Source organism: Engystomops pustulosus, chromosome 11, assembly GCF_040894005.1.
Source record: "Engystomops pustulosus chromosome 11, aEngPut4.maternal, whole genome shotgun sequence".
NCBI classification, from domain to species: domain Eukaryota; kingdom Metazoa; phylum Chordata; class Amphibia; order Anura; family Leptodactylidae; genus Engystomops; species Engystomops pustulosus.
This window is the reverse complement of record NC_092421.1, coordinates 36,974,534-36,996,064: the sequence shown is the minus strand read 5'-3', so window position 1 is coordinate 36,996,064 and position 21,531 is coordinate 36,974,534. Positions and strand designations below refer to the sequence as shown.

The 21,531-nt window shown below is 40.2% G+C and overlaps 1 protein-coding gene and 1 long non-coding RNA gene across 3 annotated transcripts in view; both read left to right on the top strand.

Moving 5' to 3' along the window:
- Nucleotides 1–1,956: 1,956 nt before the first annotated feature.
- LOC140106665 (uncharacterized) overlaps nucleotides 1,957–21,531 on the top strand; it is a 141,846-nt gene continuing 122,271 nt past the window's right edge. The window contains exon 1 of the long non-coding RNA XR_011850832.1: nucleotides 1,957–2,025. This is a non-coding gene — a long non-coding RNA (uncharacterized lncRNA). The remainder of the gene's footprint in view (nucleotides 2,026–21,531) is intronic.
- LOC140105799 (uncharacterized) lies at nucleotides 11,523–14,738 on the top strand. Of its 2 annotated transcripts, none has more exons than XM_072129896.1 (2): nucleotides 11,523–14,018; nucleotides 14,097–14,738. In XM_072129896.1, the coding sequence occupies exons 1-2, from the start codon at nucleotides 11,523–11,525 to the stop codon at nucleotides 14,391–14,393; spliced, it is 2,793 nt and encodes a 930-aa protein (XP_071985997.1). In that variant the 3' UTR covers nucleotides 14,394–14,738. The 2 variants fall into 2 exon arrangements, with proteins under 2 accessions (XP_071985997.1, XP_071985998.1); XM_072129897.1 differs by having other exon boundaries at nucleotides 11,523–13,636; nucleotides 14,097–14,277.

The window sequence follows — 21,531 nt, the reverse complement described above, 5'->3', positions numbered from 1 at the left end:
TATGGTACTTCATTTGGTTTTTTATAAGTAATTGGGCTGATTGGGGGACTTTTATTTTATTTAATTATTATAAAATGATTTTAACTTTAACTTTTTTTTTACATTTTCCACTTATTGGCTTGAACTAGCGCTCATCTGAAGCAGAACCCAGCATGCAGAGGACAGACTTGGGGCACTCTCAAGGCCCTGGGCTGTGGCAGGAGGTATCGGATCCCCCGTTACGCATACCAATGGGGTTTTGATCCATGTTGGGGACACGCCACAGTCATGCTCTGAGATTTTCCGATCTTGGTTGTTAGTGCCTGGTCTGGGCTGTGACATCACCAGACTGACCTGATGTCTGGAAATCTTCTGATTGCTGCCGTAGAAAGGTCATTAAGGGGTTGCGCAAATTGCCTCTGGCTTAAAGACACATTCAAATGTTTTTTTCTCTTTGGTTCAGTGATTTTTCACTGAGGGCGCATTCAAACATTGCATTGCGTCACATTTTTTTAAGTGTTTTTGACGCATTCCAAAAGCTTCAGCCTGGATCACATGTTTAAGTAACATTGCATTTTAGCAATTGAATGGAAACGCAACATTACTTCATCATGTGATCAAGGTTGAAGCCTTTGGAATGCGTCAAAAGCTCATCAAAAAAGTGACGCAACGCATTACGTGAAAACGCTCTGATGCCGTACTGAACTGTTCTTTTCAAAGGGCTTTTTCACACTTTATTTTTTTCACTAATCCAATGTTGCCAGTGAAAACAAAAATAAGAGGTTTTAAAATGATCAGTGAAAAAATGATGAAGTGTGAAAACTAAAAGAATGATTCAGTTAGGGCGCATTCACACGTTCCGCTAGCGCACAGGGGGAGAGGCTCGAGCTGATCGCATATGAGTTTCCCTGGAAATGCATGCGATTGATAACCCGATCGCATGCCCTGAGCATGCCCTGAGCCCCACCCCCTGTGCGCTAGCAGAATGTGTGAACGCGCCCTAAGGCATCAGTGAAAAATCTGTGAAGCTAGAAAGAGAAACCCAATCTGTATGTGTCCCTAAGCCAAAAAGGGTTCAGTTCTTTTAATTAGTGCGTTTTCAGATTGTTAAAAACGCATGCGTTAAAAAAACGCATCCGTTTTTTAAAAACGTGTGCGTTTTTGTCAGTTTTTCCGAAATTGCGCAATTAAAAACGGCCCAAAAACGGCCTAGAAACGCCACGTGTGTCTTCACCCTAAGTCTATCCTCAGGGCGAGTTCACACGTTGCGTTTTTACCTGCGTTTTCATTGCGTTTGAAATGTATATACAACAGCTGAAACACTGAAACACTGTTAACATTTCCATTTACAAAATGCATTGTAAACGCAATGTTAACACACGTACTAACAAGCCACTAACGCATGTGTTTTGTTAACATTGCGTTAACAAAAGTAAATGGTAATGTAATTAGGCAAATTACCTCTCATCAGCTGTTGTAATGTGTTTCCAACGCAGTGAAAACGTGACCAAAATGCAACAATTGAACGCGCCCTCAGGCTGCGTTCACACGTTTCATTTTGTTTGCATTAACATTGCATTTTGAAATGCATTACAACAGCTGATGAGAGCAGATTTTCCTAATTACATTACTGTTAATGCTTACGTTAAAAAAAGGCATGTGTTAATCCCCTCTCCTCGGCTGTGAGCAACGTGTGGGCACGGCTCCGTTCATTGGTTGTGTTTGGGTTAACGCACGCGTTTCTGAACGAATAACAGCAGCTGAGGAAAGTAGAGATTTGCCTAAATACATTGTCAACATTGTGTTTACAAAATGCATGTGTTAACGCAAACAAAACGGAATGTGTGAACACAGCCTCAGGGCGGATTCCCATCCGGCCATACAATTGCATTTGTATTGTGTGTGAATTGACAGAGGAAAACATATGTGGAGTTCATTACTTTAATTGAGAACCTACAATCTGAAATTCAGCTCTGGTCTCAAGCTCAGGTCAAATGTGAACATCAACTGTGTAAGGCGCGATTTAAAGTGGCTTGTGGAGACCTGGTTAGTGTATCTTCATTTCTTATTCAATTTTTGAGTGGAAGTTGTAATTAATGCATGTAATTTTGTATTTATGGTTTAATAGTTTGGATGGTTTTTAGAATTTATTATAGATCTGTACACATGATACAGACTTGTATGGTTTACTGATGCAGAAACTGCAGAGATTATGGGATATTATGGCATTTTGGCAAAGTGTTCCATTCCGTTGATCTAGTCTGCCATTCTAATGTGTATTAATGGTGGTCATAAGTTCCAAGTAGTGCACCATTTATATAAGTAGCCATTGCTACTTTTTTATTCCTTGCAGAAGTATGAGGGTGCAGTCACATGTTGCATTCTTGGACCGTTCTTGGAACGCTCTGAAAACGCATGTGTTTTCATGTTTACCATGTGTTTGGTTGGTTTGAATCCTGTATTGACATTTTCACAGCTATTTATACTTCCACAAATGAAGAAAGACAGATTCAAACCAGCTAAAAACATGGTAAGCTTGCCTTTTCAGTGCATTTTGAAACATATGCGTTTTCAGTCCGTTTATAAATGCACTGTGTGACACGACCCTTAGGCTATATTCACACGAACGTATGGGGGACGTATATACGGCCGATATACGTCCCCCATACACTCCTATGGGCGCACGGCACCCTACGGGAGCGGTACGGTGCTGCACACGTGCGGCACCGTACCGTTCCATACCCGGGAAAAAGATAGGACCTGTCCTATCTTTTCCCGTAATACGGGGCCGTGCGCCATAGATTGCTATGGAGAGGGGCGGGGGTGAGCTGCGCTCACCTCCTCCTCCTCTCCCCGTACACTGCCGTTGCCCGCTACGGTACGGTACGGGCGGGCAACGGCAGTGTGAATATAGCCTTAGAGTGATGGCACATGTGGCATTTTGAATTAGTTTTTGGCCCATTTTTAAACAGTCCATCAAAAAATGCATGCATTAAAAAACGCTTGCGTTTTTGAAAAATGCATGTGTTTTTTTGAAAAAGCATGCATTTTTGACCAGCTTGAATTAATATACTTGGTCAAACCTGTCAAAAATGGATGTGTTTCCAAAAAAACGCAAGCGTTTTTCAAAAATCGCATGCATTTTTTGACGGACTGCTTGAAAACGTGGTGTTCAAAACACCATGTGTGCCATCACCCTTAGGCCAGCGGCACAAGTGGCGTTTTGAGACATTTTTGGGCCATTTTTAAGCAGTCCGTTAAAAACGCATGCTTAATAACTTAATGAGGATAATTGGAAAAATGACAAAAACGGTCAAACAATGGATGCGTTTTAGAAAAACGCATGCGTTTTTAACCAACTGTTTAAAGGAAACCTGTCAACAGGAGACCCATTTTTAGTACTCCCCAATTCCCCACAGAGCATAGTACATACACTGCCAAAGTGTTTTTGTATTAAAAATTGGTTTTACAGAAACAAAGATATGTTATATTGTACCTTTCATTAGCATCTGCTGTGTGACTAGGCAGTTGCTAAATGGGAGGGGCTGGAAAGGAGCAGTTCCCCCCCACCCTTGGAGAACAGCTACTCCATGTGACCTTTTCAAATATATGAAAACACCCATCACTGGGCTTAGCAACGCCCCCTGCTCCTCTACAGCCAATCCTGAGTGTGGGGAGTTATTCATATATTTGAAAAGGTCACATGTTTCCCAAGGGAGAGGGGGGGGACTTTCCAGCCCATCCTATTGGGCAACTGCCTAGTGACACAGCAGATGCTAATGAAAGTTACAATATAACATAGCTTTTTTTCTGTAAAACCAATTTTTAATACAAAAACACTTTGGCAGTGTATGTACTATGCTCTGTGGGGACTGGGGGAGTGCTAAAAATGGGTCTGCTGGTGACAGGTTCCCTTTAAAAACAGCCTAAAAACAGGTTCTTTGGGTGCTATCCTTTTGATTGCCACCCAGAAAGAGCATGCCTTCATCTTTTTGATCATGACTTGTGGTGATCGGTTGCCTTCACAGCTTTGTAAGACCAAAGACTGTATGGACCAGTGGCACATTGTAATGAATTATGTGTAAAAATTCTGTATACTGCAATGTAGTAGTATTGCAGTATATGGTAGGAATAATCAGACTCTCTAGGGTTATAATACCCTAGAGGATCTAAAAAATAGTAATAAAAAATAAAACAAAACTTAAAAAAACAAATTAAATCACCCCCCCCCCTTCCCTTTTTCTACAACTGATATAAAAATAAACAAACAGTAAAAATCCCATACAGTAAATGTTAGGTATCGCCACATCCAAAAACACCCAATATAGCAAAATATAAAATCTGTTATTCACGGTGCTGAACCCTATAACGGAAAAATGTCGAAAATGCCATTTTATGTCATTTTACCTCAAATAAAATTTTTAATAAAAAGTGATAAAAAGGTTGCACAGTCCTAGAAATGGTAGCAATAAAGTTCTCTGCTTATCTTGCAATAAAAGTTGTCTTGTGCAGCTCCATACACCAAAGTATGAAAACATTATTGGTGTCAGAAGATGACGAAACCAAATATTTTCCCATACATATTTTTAAAAATGTATTAAAACACAATAAAACCCATATATATTTGGTATCACAAATAAAGCACTATCAATTGGAGCACACAGTGAGAATTGTAAAAGCTTAGCACACCAAAAAAAGTGGCTCAAACTCCTTTAGAATTTTTTTACCGCTTCCCAGTACATGGCATGGAAAATAAATAACCTCTCTGAGAAGATCAATTTAGTGCTCAGAAAATAAGCCCTTACACCTTTCTTTACACAGAAAAAGGACAAAGTTATAGATTTTTAAGGTGGGGAGCAAAAAATGAATGAAAAAAAGGCTGCAAAGGGGTTAAATTGCATTTTGAATAGAAATGCAAGAGGCAAATCACACTTGATTTTCATAAAAATGGATATGGAGGGGCATGAAAGCTTGCGCACAGTAAGCGGGGAGTGGGCCGACCTAGGGCATTCCTGTGCCCGCACCTACGCACTCACTTAAACAGGCAAACACCACACTACTTAGGTCAATCCACAGAAAAACGCACATAAAACTGTGTATTGGATTCAGATTTTTTTCATGACAATGCGCAATGTGCACAGACAGCCTAAGTGTACCCGTCGCAACCTGCGGGCATGGGGTTAATATCAAGTGCTGCCACATGATGGGGTAAAAAACTGTTTAACATGCATGAATAGAACTTTTCATTCTTGCCTGAGACTCATTGTTTATTTTTTGTTCATACCGGGGTAAAAAATATGATCACACGCATAAGCCCCCTGAGCATCCATCTAACAAAGCCATTACTATTTTGCAGTTCACTGCACTTCGCTTCTGATACTTTTAATTTACTTACTTGTAAAACTTTCTCTTTATAGTTAGTATATTAATTATGTCCGTTTTTTAAAGATTTTTTTAAGTAGCTAATAGAGCTACAGTATTTTATCTGAATGATTCTCCACTTGAAATGCTGAAGTTAATGCAGATTAGAATGGTTGAAATCAATCAGTGATCCAATTGATCTCATTAACGGAATGCCCTCAAGTACTTTGTAAAACTCGGAATATAATTATTAAACTAATCACATCTTTATGTCCTTAGGTTTTTAGACATATTTTAATATATTTTTTTCCTGAAATGTTATATCAAAGCACGAAAAGACATACAGTAGTCTCTGCCAAAGGTGACTGGATTTCAGAATTGGCACCTACATAAATAGTATATGAAACACAGGTATTTTATTGGCGCCTTGCTTTTACAAAATTATGGCATTTAATCGCTTTAAAAGATGTGATAAGCCTAACTTAATTTAAAAAAAACCTTCCATCTCCTGCTTGCCTTCTTTAAAAAATGATAAAAGTGAAATACAGTCCAATGCTGGGTCATGTCTGGCAACTCTCTCATGCTGGTAGCTGTGCATTTCCCTTAAGCACTTCATATAAAACAACATTTGATTTAGATGAAAGTGAATATTTTCAGTGTAGTTTTCCTACAGATAAAATGCTGTTCACAAAGGGGATTTTTCAGTTTATTTTCACGTTCCTACTCTAATTTCGTATTTTGTAAGTTTAAGGCCCCTTGCGCATGAACATTTTTTTTTTATTTATAAAAACCTTATGGTATGGCTAGGACCCAGTCCACGTTGACTTGAGTTGGAAATACTTTCATTCATTTGAATGGCCATATTTTCCACTGCACTGTGTTCAGCTGAGATGTCACACGACAACAGATCTAACATCTACATGTATTGAGTGATTTGAGGCTCAACTTCCTATGGAGAGGGGAGGAGAGAGGCCATGTGCTAGGAGCTTTAGAGTATGTTCATTTTGAGTAATTGTTTAAACCATTTTTGTGCATACATAACAGACACGTCTAGCACTAGCAGAAGTACCACAGCAGCACTGGCTATGCTGGCCTATCATAGGACCCACACAAAGAGGGTCACTGGCTGTCAACTCCGTCTCCTGCAGGCACAAAAAAGATTTTATACCATTGTTAAAGTAGGGCACAACCAACTTTGCACCATGGCCTCTGCCTATGCTGCATCTGCCAGACAAAAATACTCCTACGGAGAAATGGTGAGCATAAGATATTTTTAATTTTATTACATAACGCTGATTGAGGAAGTTGGGGAAGGGAGGTATGTGGGGCTATAGAAAAGGGAGTAAAGTTGGCAAAGAAAAGGTACTGAAAAGGGGCTATAAGGTAAGGGGGCATAAGTTGAGGAGCATAAGTTGGGAGTGCTAAACATCGGGAAGCAGAAGAAAAAATATAAGTTGTGGGGCTTATAGTAAGGGAGGCTCCTGAAAAGGGGCAACATTAGCTTTAGGGGCTTAAGTAAGGAGGGTTCTATACTATGTCGGGGCCACTAAAAGGAATATTATCTTTTGAGGGAAATTTAGGGATCTTTAATGGATGGTTTGCATAGGGAGGGTAAGGGAAAGCATAGTTACTATGCTGTGACAGACAGTATATAGTTATACACCCCAATGTACAGTTACAGGGGAATGAGGGGAAGCTATTTTTGTTCTTTATAGATAATTCATAGTTAATTTTACAATTTAATGTAAAAAAAAATCTAACGAAAATGAATACCGATCCTTCAAATTAAAAATGCAATTAACAAGTGATATCTATAAATTTCTTCCTCAACTTTCATGCTATTCGGACATTTTCAGATGTGTGTTTAAAAGATGCCTCACTTTTCAAAAATATCATGCTGTATATGTGTACAGATGAGGCCAACTTGTATTTATGTGAAGGGTTTTTCAAGCATAGCACAATATCAAAAAGCCCATTTTAGTTGCCTTCTTGCCACTCCTTGACTCTTTGTGACATACATACATTGCATGGAGCCAAAATAATTACCTCCATATGCAGAAGCTATTTATCATGGAGTGGATGCTGATACTACTCATCACCAGAGCTTTAATACCAATGGTCAACGTGAGCTCTCATTGCAGTTGTTAACCCATTAAATGTATCAGTCAGCTGATCCTTGATACCTCTCACCAGGAATGTCATTTGGGGCTAGCAACAGGTTCTAATATTTTATACTGATTTTGAAAATGCCTATGTCCGTTTTGTTAATCATTTCAGTCCTTTTTAAAACTTTATTTTACATTACCTGGCTCCCCTGCCTGCCTGCGTTTCAATCTCCTTTCCTTCACAGTTGTAGCTTGGTGGCCAGATAGAAGACATAAAGGCTTCATCCTTCGCCAGATTTACAATATGGGCTGGTATTACCCACAAGCTTCCAATTCTGCAGCTTCACTGCTGTGCTTTGGCACCCTGTTATCTTTTCCTGAGAGTGGCAGTTACAATAAGACGGCTTTATACTACATTTTTATCATTGAGAATCAGACCTTAATAGATAAGGTGCAGTGAAAGGTTGTCTGCCTTACTCTGCTTTTTTCTAATCCTGTGTCTTTGTAGTAAGCTTGGTACTAGTGGTATTTTATGTAATTGGCTTAGTTTAGTTAACATGTATTTAATAACCTTGATTTTGGTACCATATTTTGATTTTGGAATTGCATCTGCGTAGTAAACTTAGTTCTGGTAAGATATCTAGGTTGCAAACTTGGTTCTGGACCTCATTTTATGTAGTCATTTTGCATCTGTTCTTGAATCTATATAGTAAGCTATGTTTCAGTGTTGTTTCTATGTAGAAAAATTGGTTCCAGTACTGTATCTATTTAGTAAGATTGGTTTTGGAAAGGTCTTTATTTAATACATTTTTTGTCTTATTTCTGTGCAACAAGTTTTGTTATACTTTTATATCCACTTAACATCAGGTAATTTAAAAAATCTATATCATTGGGGAGGCCAGAATCTCAGGGCCGGGGGAAAGTCTTAAACTTAAAGCCTAACTGTAAAACTATAGTGATTTTACCAAACTATTACATGCCATCCACCCTTCAAAAACAAGCAGAACAATGTCTGCTTTGTGCTGCTCATCCTTTTCTTTCCAGAGTTCTGGCATGTTCTGTTCTGAAAGTGCTTGACAAAAATCTTTCTCACTAGAGGTGAAGTGGGCAGAGACTAATATCTGTCAGTCTATGCCCTCAAGCTGAGGCCAGTTAGCTTGCCCACAGATCCTATGATGCCTTTTGTTCTCTCTCCAACGTAATTTAGCATTAAATCCATTTAGTTTCCCACAAGTTAATCTACTGAACAATGCACATACAGATTGTACATATACGGCATATGCATATACCGCATCTCACCTTCCATCACATGGAGGAGCAGGGAACATGTATTAAGTGGTAGAAATTATTAGTACATGGAGTCTATAGTCTGTGGTGTGTTAGTACTAAGGGTTAATAGCCTATCTGCACAGAGCTGATACTGACTATGACAACATTGGTAAAGAAAGCGGCATAAGGAGAGGAGAGAGACAGAGAAAGTTCTATAAAATCACAGACTGGGATGGAGGGACTGATAGGGAACAGATAAGATATTGTACCTCATTATTCTGTGCAGGAGACATCTGCATTCACACATCAAGCTCTGCTTTATATATTGACATAACCTCCTCCTCTCTGTGCAGGGAGCAGCAGCTAACCCACTCCCATGGAACGGACTGGAAAGCAAATTGTAAACAAAATATTGATTCATAGGGCTTATCAGCACATGTAGAGGAATCAGCCATTACAGCTCTGAGGTAATCTGAGGGGGATAGCAAGGAAAGTGCTGCATATAGGTTATTATAAACAAAGTGTTTTTACATCCCAGGAGCTATTGATTTGTGGGACAAAAAACTTTACAGTTAGTCTTTAAACTACTCTTTAAAGTAATAATGTGTTCAGGGAAGGAGAAATTCATTGTGGCTGTTCTGCCTGGGGATACTAATAGTAATTTTGCACTCTATGTAACATTGTAACTATTTCTAAGTTTAGGTTGGCATGTTAAAGGTGCCATTCTGGTGAATTAAATTCTCCTGTGCTTGGTATTGGCCCTTCTGTTAGGTTTTCATTGAGGTTGATGGCAAGGAATAGTGTCGTTTGCAGCACTGTTCTTTTCCACTTCGTCCCCCATGACGGCCCACCTGGAGGATGCCCCTTGACCTCTGTAGGGACAGGAAGAAGAGAGGTTAAATTCCCCTCCCCGCATCCTCCCGCCAGTGTTCTTCCTGTCCCTACCGAGGCAGGTCATAGAGAGGTGCCCTCTCTCCTCCAGGTGGGGGGGGGGGGACGAAGAATTACTCACGGGTATGCCGTCCACGGCGAAATCCGCAAATTCCGATTGCACGCGCGCGCGGCTGAAGAAAACTACACTTCCCAGCAGCCCGTAGTCTGATGACGACTTCCGGCCGCGACCGGAAGTGATCGGGGAAACCGCGCAGCATCACTGGGAGCCGTGGGACGCGGACCGGCAGCCGCTTCAAAGGGGGATGGGCTCCCCATTAAGGTATTTAAAGCAGGTAGATCACTATGATCTGAGGTCTAGTTGTTCAAGTGACTACGGCTCCAGTATCTGCATCTAAATCTTCCGCTGTCTACTATGACTGACGAAGTTAACCCAATCTTCCTGCACCCTCCAGTATCCGTAAGTGGGCTAATCGCAGGGGATATTGCCACTATGTATGCAATGTTGTGGGTTATTAGTCTCCTATATTTGCCTTTTAGGAAAAAGACCTGGGGTCTAAGGGGAAAGGCAAGGAGGAGAAGGGGGATAAGGCTAGCAGGCCTGAAAGACCCGAGAAATCGGATAAAACCAGGACCAGAAAATGTAACATGTGTAACCATTCTATGCCAGATTCATATAAGAAACCAATCTGTAAAGTATGTATTGATAACTTCATGCGAGAGGAGAAATCATCCTTCCTAGACGAGCTCAAAGGGTTCATAGAGGAGAAGGTGGTCTCATCTATTGCCGCTGCTACATCTAGGGCTCCCCCGTGTAAAAAGCCCAGATTGGAACTGGGGTCGTCACCATCCGGAGCAGGAAGTGATTCAGAGACTCCTTCTTGTTCTGTAATAGAAACGGAAGACTCCTTAAATCCCCAGGATTTTGTAAAATCTACTGAATCCAGACATCTTTTCCCAATAGATGAATTGGATGAATTATTGAAGGCCATCAGACAGACATTAGAAATTGAGGATGTGGTCGTACCCCAATCTAAAGAAGATGAGCTATTTGGTGGGTTAAAAGCAAAGCGCCAGAGGGTGTTTCCCTTAAATGACACCCTCAAAGAGTTAGTGTATGAGGAATGGAAGGAACCAGAGAAGAGGATCCTTATATCAAAAAACTTTAGGAAGAGATTGGTCTTTGAGCCTGAAGACTCTAAGCTATGGGATTCCTGTCCCAAAGTGGATGTGCAGGTTACTAAAATAGTAAGGAAGACAGACCTGCCGTTTGAAGACGCAGCGCAGCTTAGAGACCCCATGGACAGGAAATCTGACTCTCTGCTGAAAAAAGCTTGGGAAACATCCATGTGGGGTCTGAAATCAAATTTAACGGCCACCTCAGTCGCGAGAAATCTCCTGTATTGGCTAAATGAGCTCGAATCTCATATTAAAGAAGGAACTCCCAGAACTACAATTTTGGAGAATTTCCCTCTATTAAAATCAGCAACGTCCTTCTTAGCAGACGCGGCAGCTGAAGGTGTACGGTTCTCTTCAAAAGAAGGAGCCCTGACAAATGCTTCAAGAAGGGCGCTGTGGCTGAAGCAGTGGAGTGGGGATATCCGCTCAAAAACAAAGCTATGTGGTCTTCCCTTTTCAGGTGAATTCGTCTTTGGCCCTGAACTTGACACCATCTTGGAAAGGGCATCAGATAAGAGAAAGGGTTTCCCGGAGAATAAGCCAATACCCAGGAAGCAGCCCTTTCGGGACTTTAAGAGCCAAAGAGAAGAATACAAAGATAAAGGGAAAAGGGGTCGCTGGAGCTACCCGAAAGGAGGAAAAGGTAAAGGGTTTCTCTTTTCAACATCATCCGATCCCAACAGAAACAAGAAACAGTGACGCCATAGTAGGAGGAAGATTATTGAAGTTCAGAGAGGAATGGTTAAAAATCACCTCAAATCCTTGGGTTCTAGACATCCTTCTTCAAGGATACAAGATAGACTTCAAGAAGCTTCCTCCTACCAGTTACCTACCACCCCCTCCCCATACATCAGAAATGTCCCACTATCTAATCTGGCAAGAAATATCATCTTTACTGTCTTCTGGAGTTATTACCCAGGTTCCTCAGGAACAAGAAAAGCAAGGATTTTATTCTTCTCTTTTTCTTGTAAAGAAGCCGAACGGATCGAACAGGCTGATAATCAACCTGAAACGACTCAACGACTTCATCGTCTACAACAAGTTCAGGATGGAGTCGGTAAGGTCTGCCACTCACATTATCCACAAAAATGCTGTAATGTGCACTATAGACCTAAAGGACGCATATTATCACGTCCCCATTCACCCGTCTTCACAAAAGTTCCTAAGGTTCTCTGTCCTTTCTCCAGGGGGTTCCACGTTACATTTTCAATTTCGTGCACTCCCCTTTGGCATATCTTCAGCCCCCAGAACCTTCACCAAGGTGATGATAGAGGTGGTGGCGTTCCTAAGACAGCAGGACATACTGATTGTTCCATATCTAGACGACCTGCTGGTTATTGGACAAAACAAACAGAACCTGATTTCTTCCAGAAACATCACAATAGGAACTTTAGAAAAACTAGGCTGGATCATAAATTACCCAAAATCAGATTTATCACCAGCCACAGTAAAGAAATTCCTGGGAGTAAATTTAAACTCATGCTTACAAATGTCATTCCTTCCACAGGAAAAGGGGGCTCATATCAAGGAGGAGTTAAGAAGGTTCCGGAGAAGGTCTCTTATCTCCATCAGGGGCGCTATGAAGGTCCTAGGACTATTAACAGCATGCATCCCCTCAGTGGCCTGGTGCCAAGCCCATACTCGAGCTCTCCAGAAATGGGTTCTAAGATCCTGGAACAGGAGTTCGAAGGGACTGGACAAAAAGGTATCAATCCCCGCATCAGTCAAGGAAGATCTCAAGTGGTGGCTGATGGACACAAATCTAGACAGGGGAATCTTCTGGAGGAACAGTCCGTATATCACCATACAGACAGACGCCAGCAAGAGCGGTTGGGGAGCAGTGCTTCCTCAAAAGTTATCGCAGGGCTCCTGGACAGAGGAGATCTCCAGAAGGTCGTCCAACTATCGAGAACTAAGGGCAGTATGGGAAGTGCTCAGCTCAAACACTGCCCAATTGGCAGGACATCATGTGTTGATACTGTCCGACAACACCACGACAGTATCATACCTGAAGAGGCAAGGGGGAACCAGATCCCCATTACTGATGTCCTTAACAAGGCAAATATTTTTGTGGGCAGAGGACCATGTCCTATCAATCTCGGCTACCCATCTAAAGGGAACAGAGAACACCAGGGCGGATTTCCTCAGCCGAAGGAAAATACTTCCCAACGAGTGGTGCATAAAAGAGGAGATATTCCAGTACCTATCCTCTCTTTGGGGAGAACCTCAAATAGACTTGTTTGCGACAAAAAGAAACTCCAAGTGTCGACACTTTTTTTCCTTAGAAAAAGGGGAGACAAGAGATCGTCTGGATGCATTCTCCCACCCTTGGAACACCACTCTCGCCTACGCCTTCCCCCCTATTCCCCTGATCGCCAGAGTATTGGAGAAAATTTATCTAGAGAAGACACAGACCATATTTGTGTGCCCAAATTGGCCCAAAAAGAGCTGGTACCCGATTCTGAAGCGGATGTCCACTCAGGACCCAGTCATGCTACCAGTGTCAGAAGATCTCCTGGTACAGGGTCCAATATCCCATCCAGATCCAGGAAGACTCCAGTTATCAGCATGGATCCTGAATCGGACTATATGAAGTCCCAAGGACTATCCTCTGCTGTTATAAACACCCTGAAGGCAAGTAGAAAACCTGTAACTTTTGCCATTTATCACAAGATTTGGAAAAAGTTTTGTTCTTTCTGTGCAGATAATCCACCATGTCAATCTAACCCCAATATTTTGCAGGTTCTTAACTTCCTTCAAAAGGGTTTGGAGTTGGGACTTTCCACAAGTACTCTAAAGGTCCAGGTATCAGCCCTAAGTGCGTTCTTCGATCAACCCCTCATCGAGCACAGGTGGGTGAAAAGATTCATTCTAGCAGCCTCTAGATTAAAACCCCAGGTCCTTAAAAGGACTTCTTCATGGGATCTTTCTCTGGTCTTAAATGCTTTAATTAAGGAGCCTTTTGAACCAATTTCTTCTGCTAGTGTAAAAAACCTGACACTAAAAACAGTTTTCCTGGTAGCAATCACCTCAGCACGGAGATTAGGTGAACTCCAGGCAATTTCTATCAAGGAACCCTATATGAGGGTTCTTGATGATAGAATTATTCTCACACTGGACCCAAATTTCATCCCAAAGGTGGTCTCGGAGTTCCATAGAGGTCAAGAGATCATATTACCTTCCTTCTGCAAGAATCCGTCCTCAGAAAGAGAACGCGAATGGCACACTCTAGATGTAAGGCGTTCTGTCGTTAGATACTTGGAAATAACTGAATCCTGGCGAGTTGATTCTAACCTATTTCTCCAATTCCAGGGGAAAAATAAGGGGAGGAAGGCGTCCAAGGCAACCATCGCTAGATGGCTAAGGATGGCGATATCTTCTTGTTACGACATCCAAGAGATTCCAGTACCATCAGGAATAAGGGCACATTCCACAAGAGCCGTATCCACCTCCTGGGCAGAGAAAAGAGGGGCCTCCTTAGAACAGATCTGCAAAGCAGCAACTTGGACTTCCTCTTCTACCTTCTCTAAACACTATAGACTTGACTTGCCCTCCTCGAAGGATCTGTCCTTCGGGAGAAAAGTGCTTCAAGCAGTGATCCCTCCCTAAAAGACTACTCATATTGTAAGTCTCCAGGTGGGCCGTCATGGGGGACGAAGTGGAAAGAATGAATTAGTTACTCACCGGTAATTCCATTTCCATTAGTCCACCATGACGGCCTATAGTTTCCCTCCCTTGCTTGTTATAGGTTATGTGGTATTCACAATGATGAAACTGTATGTGATGAAAACATATAAATAAATCATTGTTGCATCTTCCTCAGTGTGGTTATTTTGAAGTCACTGGCGGGAGGATGCGGGGAGGGGAATTTAACCTCTCTTCTTCCTGTCCCTACAGAGGTCAAGGGGCATCCTCCAGGTGGGCCGTCATGGTGGACTAATGGAAATGGAATTACCGGTGAGTAACTAATTCATTCTTTCTTAATAGAAAGTTCACATTCCCCATTACATGATAAAAGCCAGGATGTAAAAATGATTTTGGTCAGCTTCATAATTTCAGTGTTTGGTCTGTGAAAAATGGACTGTGCTTTACTGAACACAGCAAGACTTGATCCGTTCCTCACTTTGAGCATTCTAGACTTTAGTTTTTTTCATAGGATTTCTGATATATCTATCTAGTCATTTTGGTTCTAGTAATGGATGTGGTTCTAGTACAAAACCTATGTAGTAATATGGGCTCTGCTACTGTATCTATGTTTTCATCTTGGTTGTGATGCTTTTTCTATGTAGTAATATTTGTTTTGATACTGCCTCTGTGTAATGCATGTATTCACTTTATAGTTCCTATGCAACAAGTTTTTTTTTAAATTCTTTATGCACTAAACATCAGATCATCTAACTGTAGAGTGTTGGGGAGTCCCACAATCTCTATATAGCCAAGGACCTTTGATGGTCTTAAATGTATCTGTTTGATGTGCTGTAGGATAAAATGGAAGACTAATTTGTTAAGGTTGGAAGCACCAAATTTGGCAGTCAAGGACCTAAAATTAATAGTAGCAGCTGTGTGTATACAGACAGTCACCAACATAAGGAAATCCGACTTAAAGACAACCCCTTGTTACAGATGAACATCTATGCCCACTGTGACCTCTGGTGAAGTCTCTGGATGCTTTGCTTTAGTCCCAGGCTGTAGGGTGAATGATCAGCTGTAAGGTGAAGTTTTATGTATAATCCTCGTTCACATGACAGCACAAAATTTTGAAAATACAATTGTCACTGGGACAAATTTTTTTTCTTCTGGAGTTAGAATTATATTATATACTAATTCTAACTTTCACACAAGTACAAACCTAAAAAATCTATCCGCACATAACTCTGGACTGCCTGTATACTTGCCTGTATACCAATAATTTCTGAATAGCAACCAGATGCAAACATAAACATGCCATATATTAGTCCTGCAGTCAATTCAATAAACGGAAGATGTGTTCTATATATTTTTAGTGTCTGGATCAATGCATTTTCGTTAGTTGACCTTTCATGTTTCTTAATCTGTTAAAGTAATGAGAAATCATCTGAGTCCTCGTATGTGGTGATTCTCAGGCAAGTAAAGCTGTGTGGCACTACATACATACTCTATATATTTGTTAGAATAAATGCCACATCATTTACGCTGTAGACACTGGGAAGTTATTATGATGCTGGTCTTAATAACATTTAAACAATTGCCTTAAGACATATGACACATTATGAGCCAGTAAATCTGTAGATGATGAAGTGCTTTATGGCTCTGTTACACATTTCCATCTTATAGCCTGACCATATGTTTAATATAGTAGTGTGAGATTGCCCAAAGAAAAAGGCACTTTCCTTAAATAAATTATATATTTAAACAGTACAGTATGGTGTATTTCAAATGGGTTCAAAGCCAATTAATATACAATGGACAATGTCAGCAGAAATATGCTTTGTGTCCCCTTTTTTTTGCAAATGTCCTGTTGGTGTCAGCAATGGATATGCAATTGATTCATTATGTGGTTCAAATTTCACAGCAAATGAAATCAAACCTTCTAATACTAAGATCGGCGTCTCTTTAAACGTTTAAGGTCAAATCCCTTTTTGGTTTTTTGGTCCCCACCCTCCCAAAATCCCATTCTCCTTAAAAGATGGAGTGGAAGGTCAAACAGGCATCCAGCTGATTAATTTAGCATCTTTTGGAATTCCAGAGATAGCCAAATAGAGACACTTTGGACACTGAATGGAGTGGAAAGACTGTTTATCCAAGGAAAACAGCACCAACATTGCTTCAGGTTGGAAAAAAAGGATGTATTAATCCATATGGCAATAAGCATCATAAAGTCATTGAGGCAAGGAACTGAGCAGTCAAGTCAAGCTATCCAGGCTTCACTCACCTCCAACACTCTGATTGACGTCTTGAAAAAAACATAACTGCCTGACTTTCTTGAAGGTGTGCAGACAGACTGTGTATCCTGGATTCCGTAGCATGCATGGTACATTGGGCACTGTGATCTTTTGGATGGGGTATCATGGCTAGCTCTTAGCATGCAGAGCATTGAGAACAGTGTTCCTTCAAAAAATGCCCCTGCCATCTACATCACATGCTCTTGAATCCAAGATACATAGTACACACCCACCTGTTAAAGAAAAAGGACAGCTATCTCTCCAGGGGCGTAACTTGAGGGTGTGCAGAGGTTGCGGTCGCAACCGGGTCCAATAGGCTTAGGGGGCCCATAAGCTGTTACTTTCCCATATGGGGAGACTAGTATTATAAACCATAGATTATCTTAAGGGGCCTGGTACAGACTTTGCACTGGGGCCCTTCAAATTCAAGTTACGCCACTGTATCTCTCTACATATTTTTATGATGCTTATTGTCAAATGAATTAAAAGTTAGTGTTTTTTTCACCCTGGAGAAACACTGGCCAACAAGAATAGTTAATAGAAAACAGAGTATATATTGAATAAGGTACTTGTGCTGTTATACTGGAGTAATTTGTGCTGCGATGTTGCACACCTCTACCTCTCCTCTCTCAATTAGTCTAATGCAACCAATGTCTTTTGAGCTGCCAGTGATCGTAGGTTATTCTCTTCTTTAATTTGAACCTCTTACATCTCCAGGACTTATCTCAAGCTGCACCAATTCTCTGGAATGCCCTTTCTCAGACTAAAATGATCAGAATAAAATGATTCTTAAAACTTCTCTTAAAACCCATCTTTTTAGGCAGGTTTATCGCATTACCTTACTGCATGAAACTTAACTTCCTCTTTACTAACCCATCCTTTGTCCTCCTCCCTATACCAGATAAATACCAAGCTCCAGGATTCCCTGCAGTATCTTTGAGACTGGACTTTGTATATAGGGGGGGTGGCATATGGCAGATTAAAGTAGAAGCATTTTTATTAGTAGCAGCAATTTATTTAATTATTTTATTCTGTCCCCTTATAAAGAATTTCTAGACATTTCATTATACAAGCTCTTATACCTCTTCACCCCCTCATTCTCTTAGAATGTAAGCTCTTTCGAGGGGGCCCTCACTGCTATTGTGTATGACTGTACTCTGTTATGTAGTATTTTATTTGTATATGACCCTTATGATTTGTAATGTGCTATTGAATATGATGGTGTTTCATAAAGATTATTATTATTATTATTATTCAAATGTAACCACAGAAAGTGCCGTTTATGAATGTGAAGGATTTGGTAATGTAATGGTACAAAAACGTACTACAGATACTACAAATAAGAGTTAACTTCTTTAAGCTTTGCCTCTAGCAGGTTAAGCTTCCAGTGATTTCATCTCCATATTTAAAGTAATAATATTGCTGCCACTTGACAGTGTTTCCAGAGTGAAATAGTGAAAATAAAACCGTCTTGCAAATGGATTTCACATTCGGCTTAGAAGCATTACCTCCAAAATGAGTAATTTCCAAGAGTTCCCATAGTATGTGTTAGTATTACAAACCTTTGTTACATTATCACATTTCCCTCACTGACAATCATAGTTCTGAAGCTGAGGACTGTGAAAACATGTGAACATTCTCACTCATTAATGGTGTGTTCAGTACTTATAGGGCTGTTGGGAAAGATTTGGAAGATTAAAGCATCTTGTCTTTTTTGCAGTTACAGTAAATGAAAGTAATTTTACTGTGTACCGTATTAGATTGTGTTTTCTTTAGTATCTTGCAGGAAAACCATCCACTTATGGTAAGTTTTACTGAATACACAAGATGAAAATTGAGACAAATGGATTTGAAGTAACTTGCCATGTACCAGTTTTTTGGCGTACAAGTCATGAAAAAGTTGCAATTCCTGTTGCACACCATGGACTCTCTGACTCTGTGACTTTTTTATGCCGTGCACAGAAAAATTGGTGGTGGCAACCAAATGTATTATAATCTAAGCCAAAAAGACTAACACAGGTTATAGATCTATACTCAAGTCTGACTGCTGGATTTAAAGGACATCTACCACCTGTATGCAAATGAGCCTAAAGGCCTCCAGGTTCCACTAACATCTGTCGAGCCTGGAGCCTCTCAGGCTCATTTGAATACAGTCCTTCATCCTGGTGGTAGATGCCCTTTAATTTCCAATGATGTATAGCACATAAATTACTATGTAGTCATAGAAACTCTAATATGTCAATTATTAAGATTGGCAACCGTGCACCAAATATTTATAAATAACCCCATTGTTTATGAAAACCAATTTAAACCAATTTAGTTGAAATGGATTCATGATGTTATTTGTCCTGGGCTGAAATTTGGCTATCCACAGCAATTACATTATGTACTTTATTCACATGATGGCGAATTGTGGAACTCCTGTTTTAACTAACCCGTTTTAACCTTGGCCACCTTTAAGGTCATTATCCATGAACCCGTACAGAATTATCCCCTCCACCCCTATTCAGCAATCTAGACTTGGGTGCTTAGGGATGCCAAGGGTTGCTACCTCTTTTGGTAGTCAATGTGGTTAACACCTTTCTAGCCGGGCTATGTGACACTGGTGCAAACAGGGTACAGGTGACAATAAACGGTTTCCAGACAAAAAGCCAGAAGTCACAGCAGGCTGATATGGATCAGGTCAAGGTGGTGGCTTGGATGGAGCAAAATTGAGGCAGGCAATGGAATCAGAGTTCAAACACATGGAATACATTTAACACATTACATTAACACCAACTGTACGGTGGCTATGGAAGATAACATGACAGCAGGAACTCCCACCGTTACTCTGCAGCTTTTCGCTCACCTATTTTTGTGGGGCACTATAAATCACGGGCGCTCCACTCTATACCACATACAGGATCTTGCTAGATACCCATACATTTTGCCAAAAGTGTAGACGTTTAAGAACTAGCATTTGAAATTTTGAAATGGTATTTAAATGTGGAATAAAAATACTTATCAGAAAAAGAACATCAGAAAAGCTGATGTGTCCTCAAAGCTTAAGTGAGGCTCTTGTGCAGAAAGAGAGCTGGGGACCTTGACGCCTTTGCTTAAATCATCTGCAATAAAGAAAAATACAGCAAAAGCCAAAGGAAGCCATAATATGAGAAAATATTCCTAACAGGAGCACCATCTTCACATTGTAATGTTGTTTCCGGAGGGATTTTTATTGTTCTATTATTTAATTTTTTTTACTCTATTGACATAACTTGGGAAAAATGTGGAAAAACAATGTAACCAAAACTTTGCATAGAGCATTAGAAAACACTTGCAAAAGAAAAAATAGATATTTATATCCAGGGAAATGGCTTATCTTGTGTGTGTGATTCACACCAAACAATGATATATGACGTTTTATAACTGCAACAAGAGTTTGGCTAGTTAAAATGTAAGAGATTCTCTGAAAACTCCTGGGGGCAATGGCAGGGGCCAGATAAAAATGAAGTTAACTTGCCTTGCCTCTGTTCCCAGCAGGCATTGTACATTTCAGTAGTAACTCCATTGAAATAAAAGGGTGAAATAAAAATTACTAATTATTTTAAAGTTTAGGGGAAATAACAAGACCTTCGAGAGCAATAACATTGTCAGATGAAACAATAGGCATGAGGGCCCTGCTCGCCTTGGCTTACAATTTATAAAGCGTACAGGTATCTTTCACAGAAAGCTGCACATCCTAATAATCGTTTGATTGTTAACAGTCAGGATAACACACAGTCAGGATTCAAGTGATTGGTGGGGGTCCAATTTTCACTTATTGAATGGTTCACTAATATGTAACCATCAGAAATTGCTGAGCACAGTGCTCTCACAAACAGCAAAAGTCATATAACTTTTTGGGCATACAAAATCTTATAAGCCACTGGAGATTACGTGTATGAAATATCCAAGTTTTCCAGGGGAAAACACAAATACATCAAGTGCTACCCTAAATAAGCCAGCTTCTTCTACATTAATGTCTGAGTTTTAAATAGCCTAGTGACATGACATGGGATAAAAGCCAATCCAAAATGTATATACTCCCTACTGTTGACAGTGGTGTGTTTATGTTATTACACTGCCCACGAAATGATGGGTTATCATTTGCAACTCAGAAACATAATAGCCTTTTCAGACATTAACCCCTTCTTTACCAGTGTAAACCAACTCCAACAATATAAATTTTATTTTAAAGACATGAAAAAGAATTAAAACAGTGTGTCCTGATAAAATTTGTGTTTTGCTGTGAGTGCATAGAGCATCTGTCTACCTTGGATTCAGCTCTAGGAATGTTGATGTCATAGAGCAGCTATAATACCTTCTGAATATAAATGCTGCCATATGTACATGTTTTCCCTCAATTTTTTGCATGGGGACAGTCAAGACTAAGCAAAAAAGATAGCAAACTTTCACTTCAATGGGATGTGATTCCATGGTCTCACTTTGCTGCATCATTGTATCCATGTTAATGGAAGTCAAATATCTATTTGTTATCGTACTTTATTCCTTCTCAACCTCATGTCTCATCATATAGAGAGAAGTACAGTAGAAACAGATATTCTTTGAGGAATGCACAACTCATTCGATATGCATATTTTGAATTGTAATATTTCTAAGCAGACGGCACTGTTATATTTACCGATCATTCAATGCACAGTTTTGCCTACAAAATTTTTACTTTCTTTATAAAGCTAAGAAATCTTAACTAACTTTTGAACATCTGTCTGATGTGAGATGTCTGTTTTTTTTTATTATACTTGAGATTTGGGCTGGTATAGCACATGTTGTTCTTCTAGCACACTATT

Bases quoted from the DNA above. Each gene is read 5' to 3' on its own strand.
- LOC140105799 (XM_072129896.1), top strand. From the start codon at position 11,523: ATGGTTAAAAATCACCTCAAATCCTTGGGTTCTAGACATCCTTCTTCA. The intron at 14,019-14,096 runs GTAAGGCGTTCT...CTCCAATTCCAG, and splicing joins GCGAATGGCACACTCTAGAT to GGGAAAAATAAGGGGAGGAA.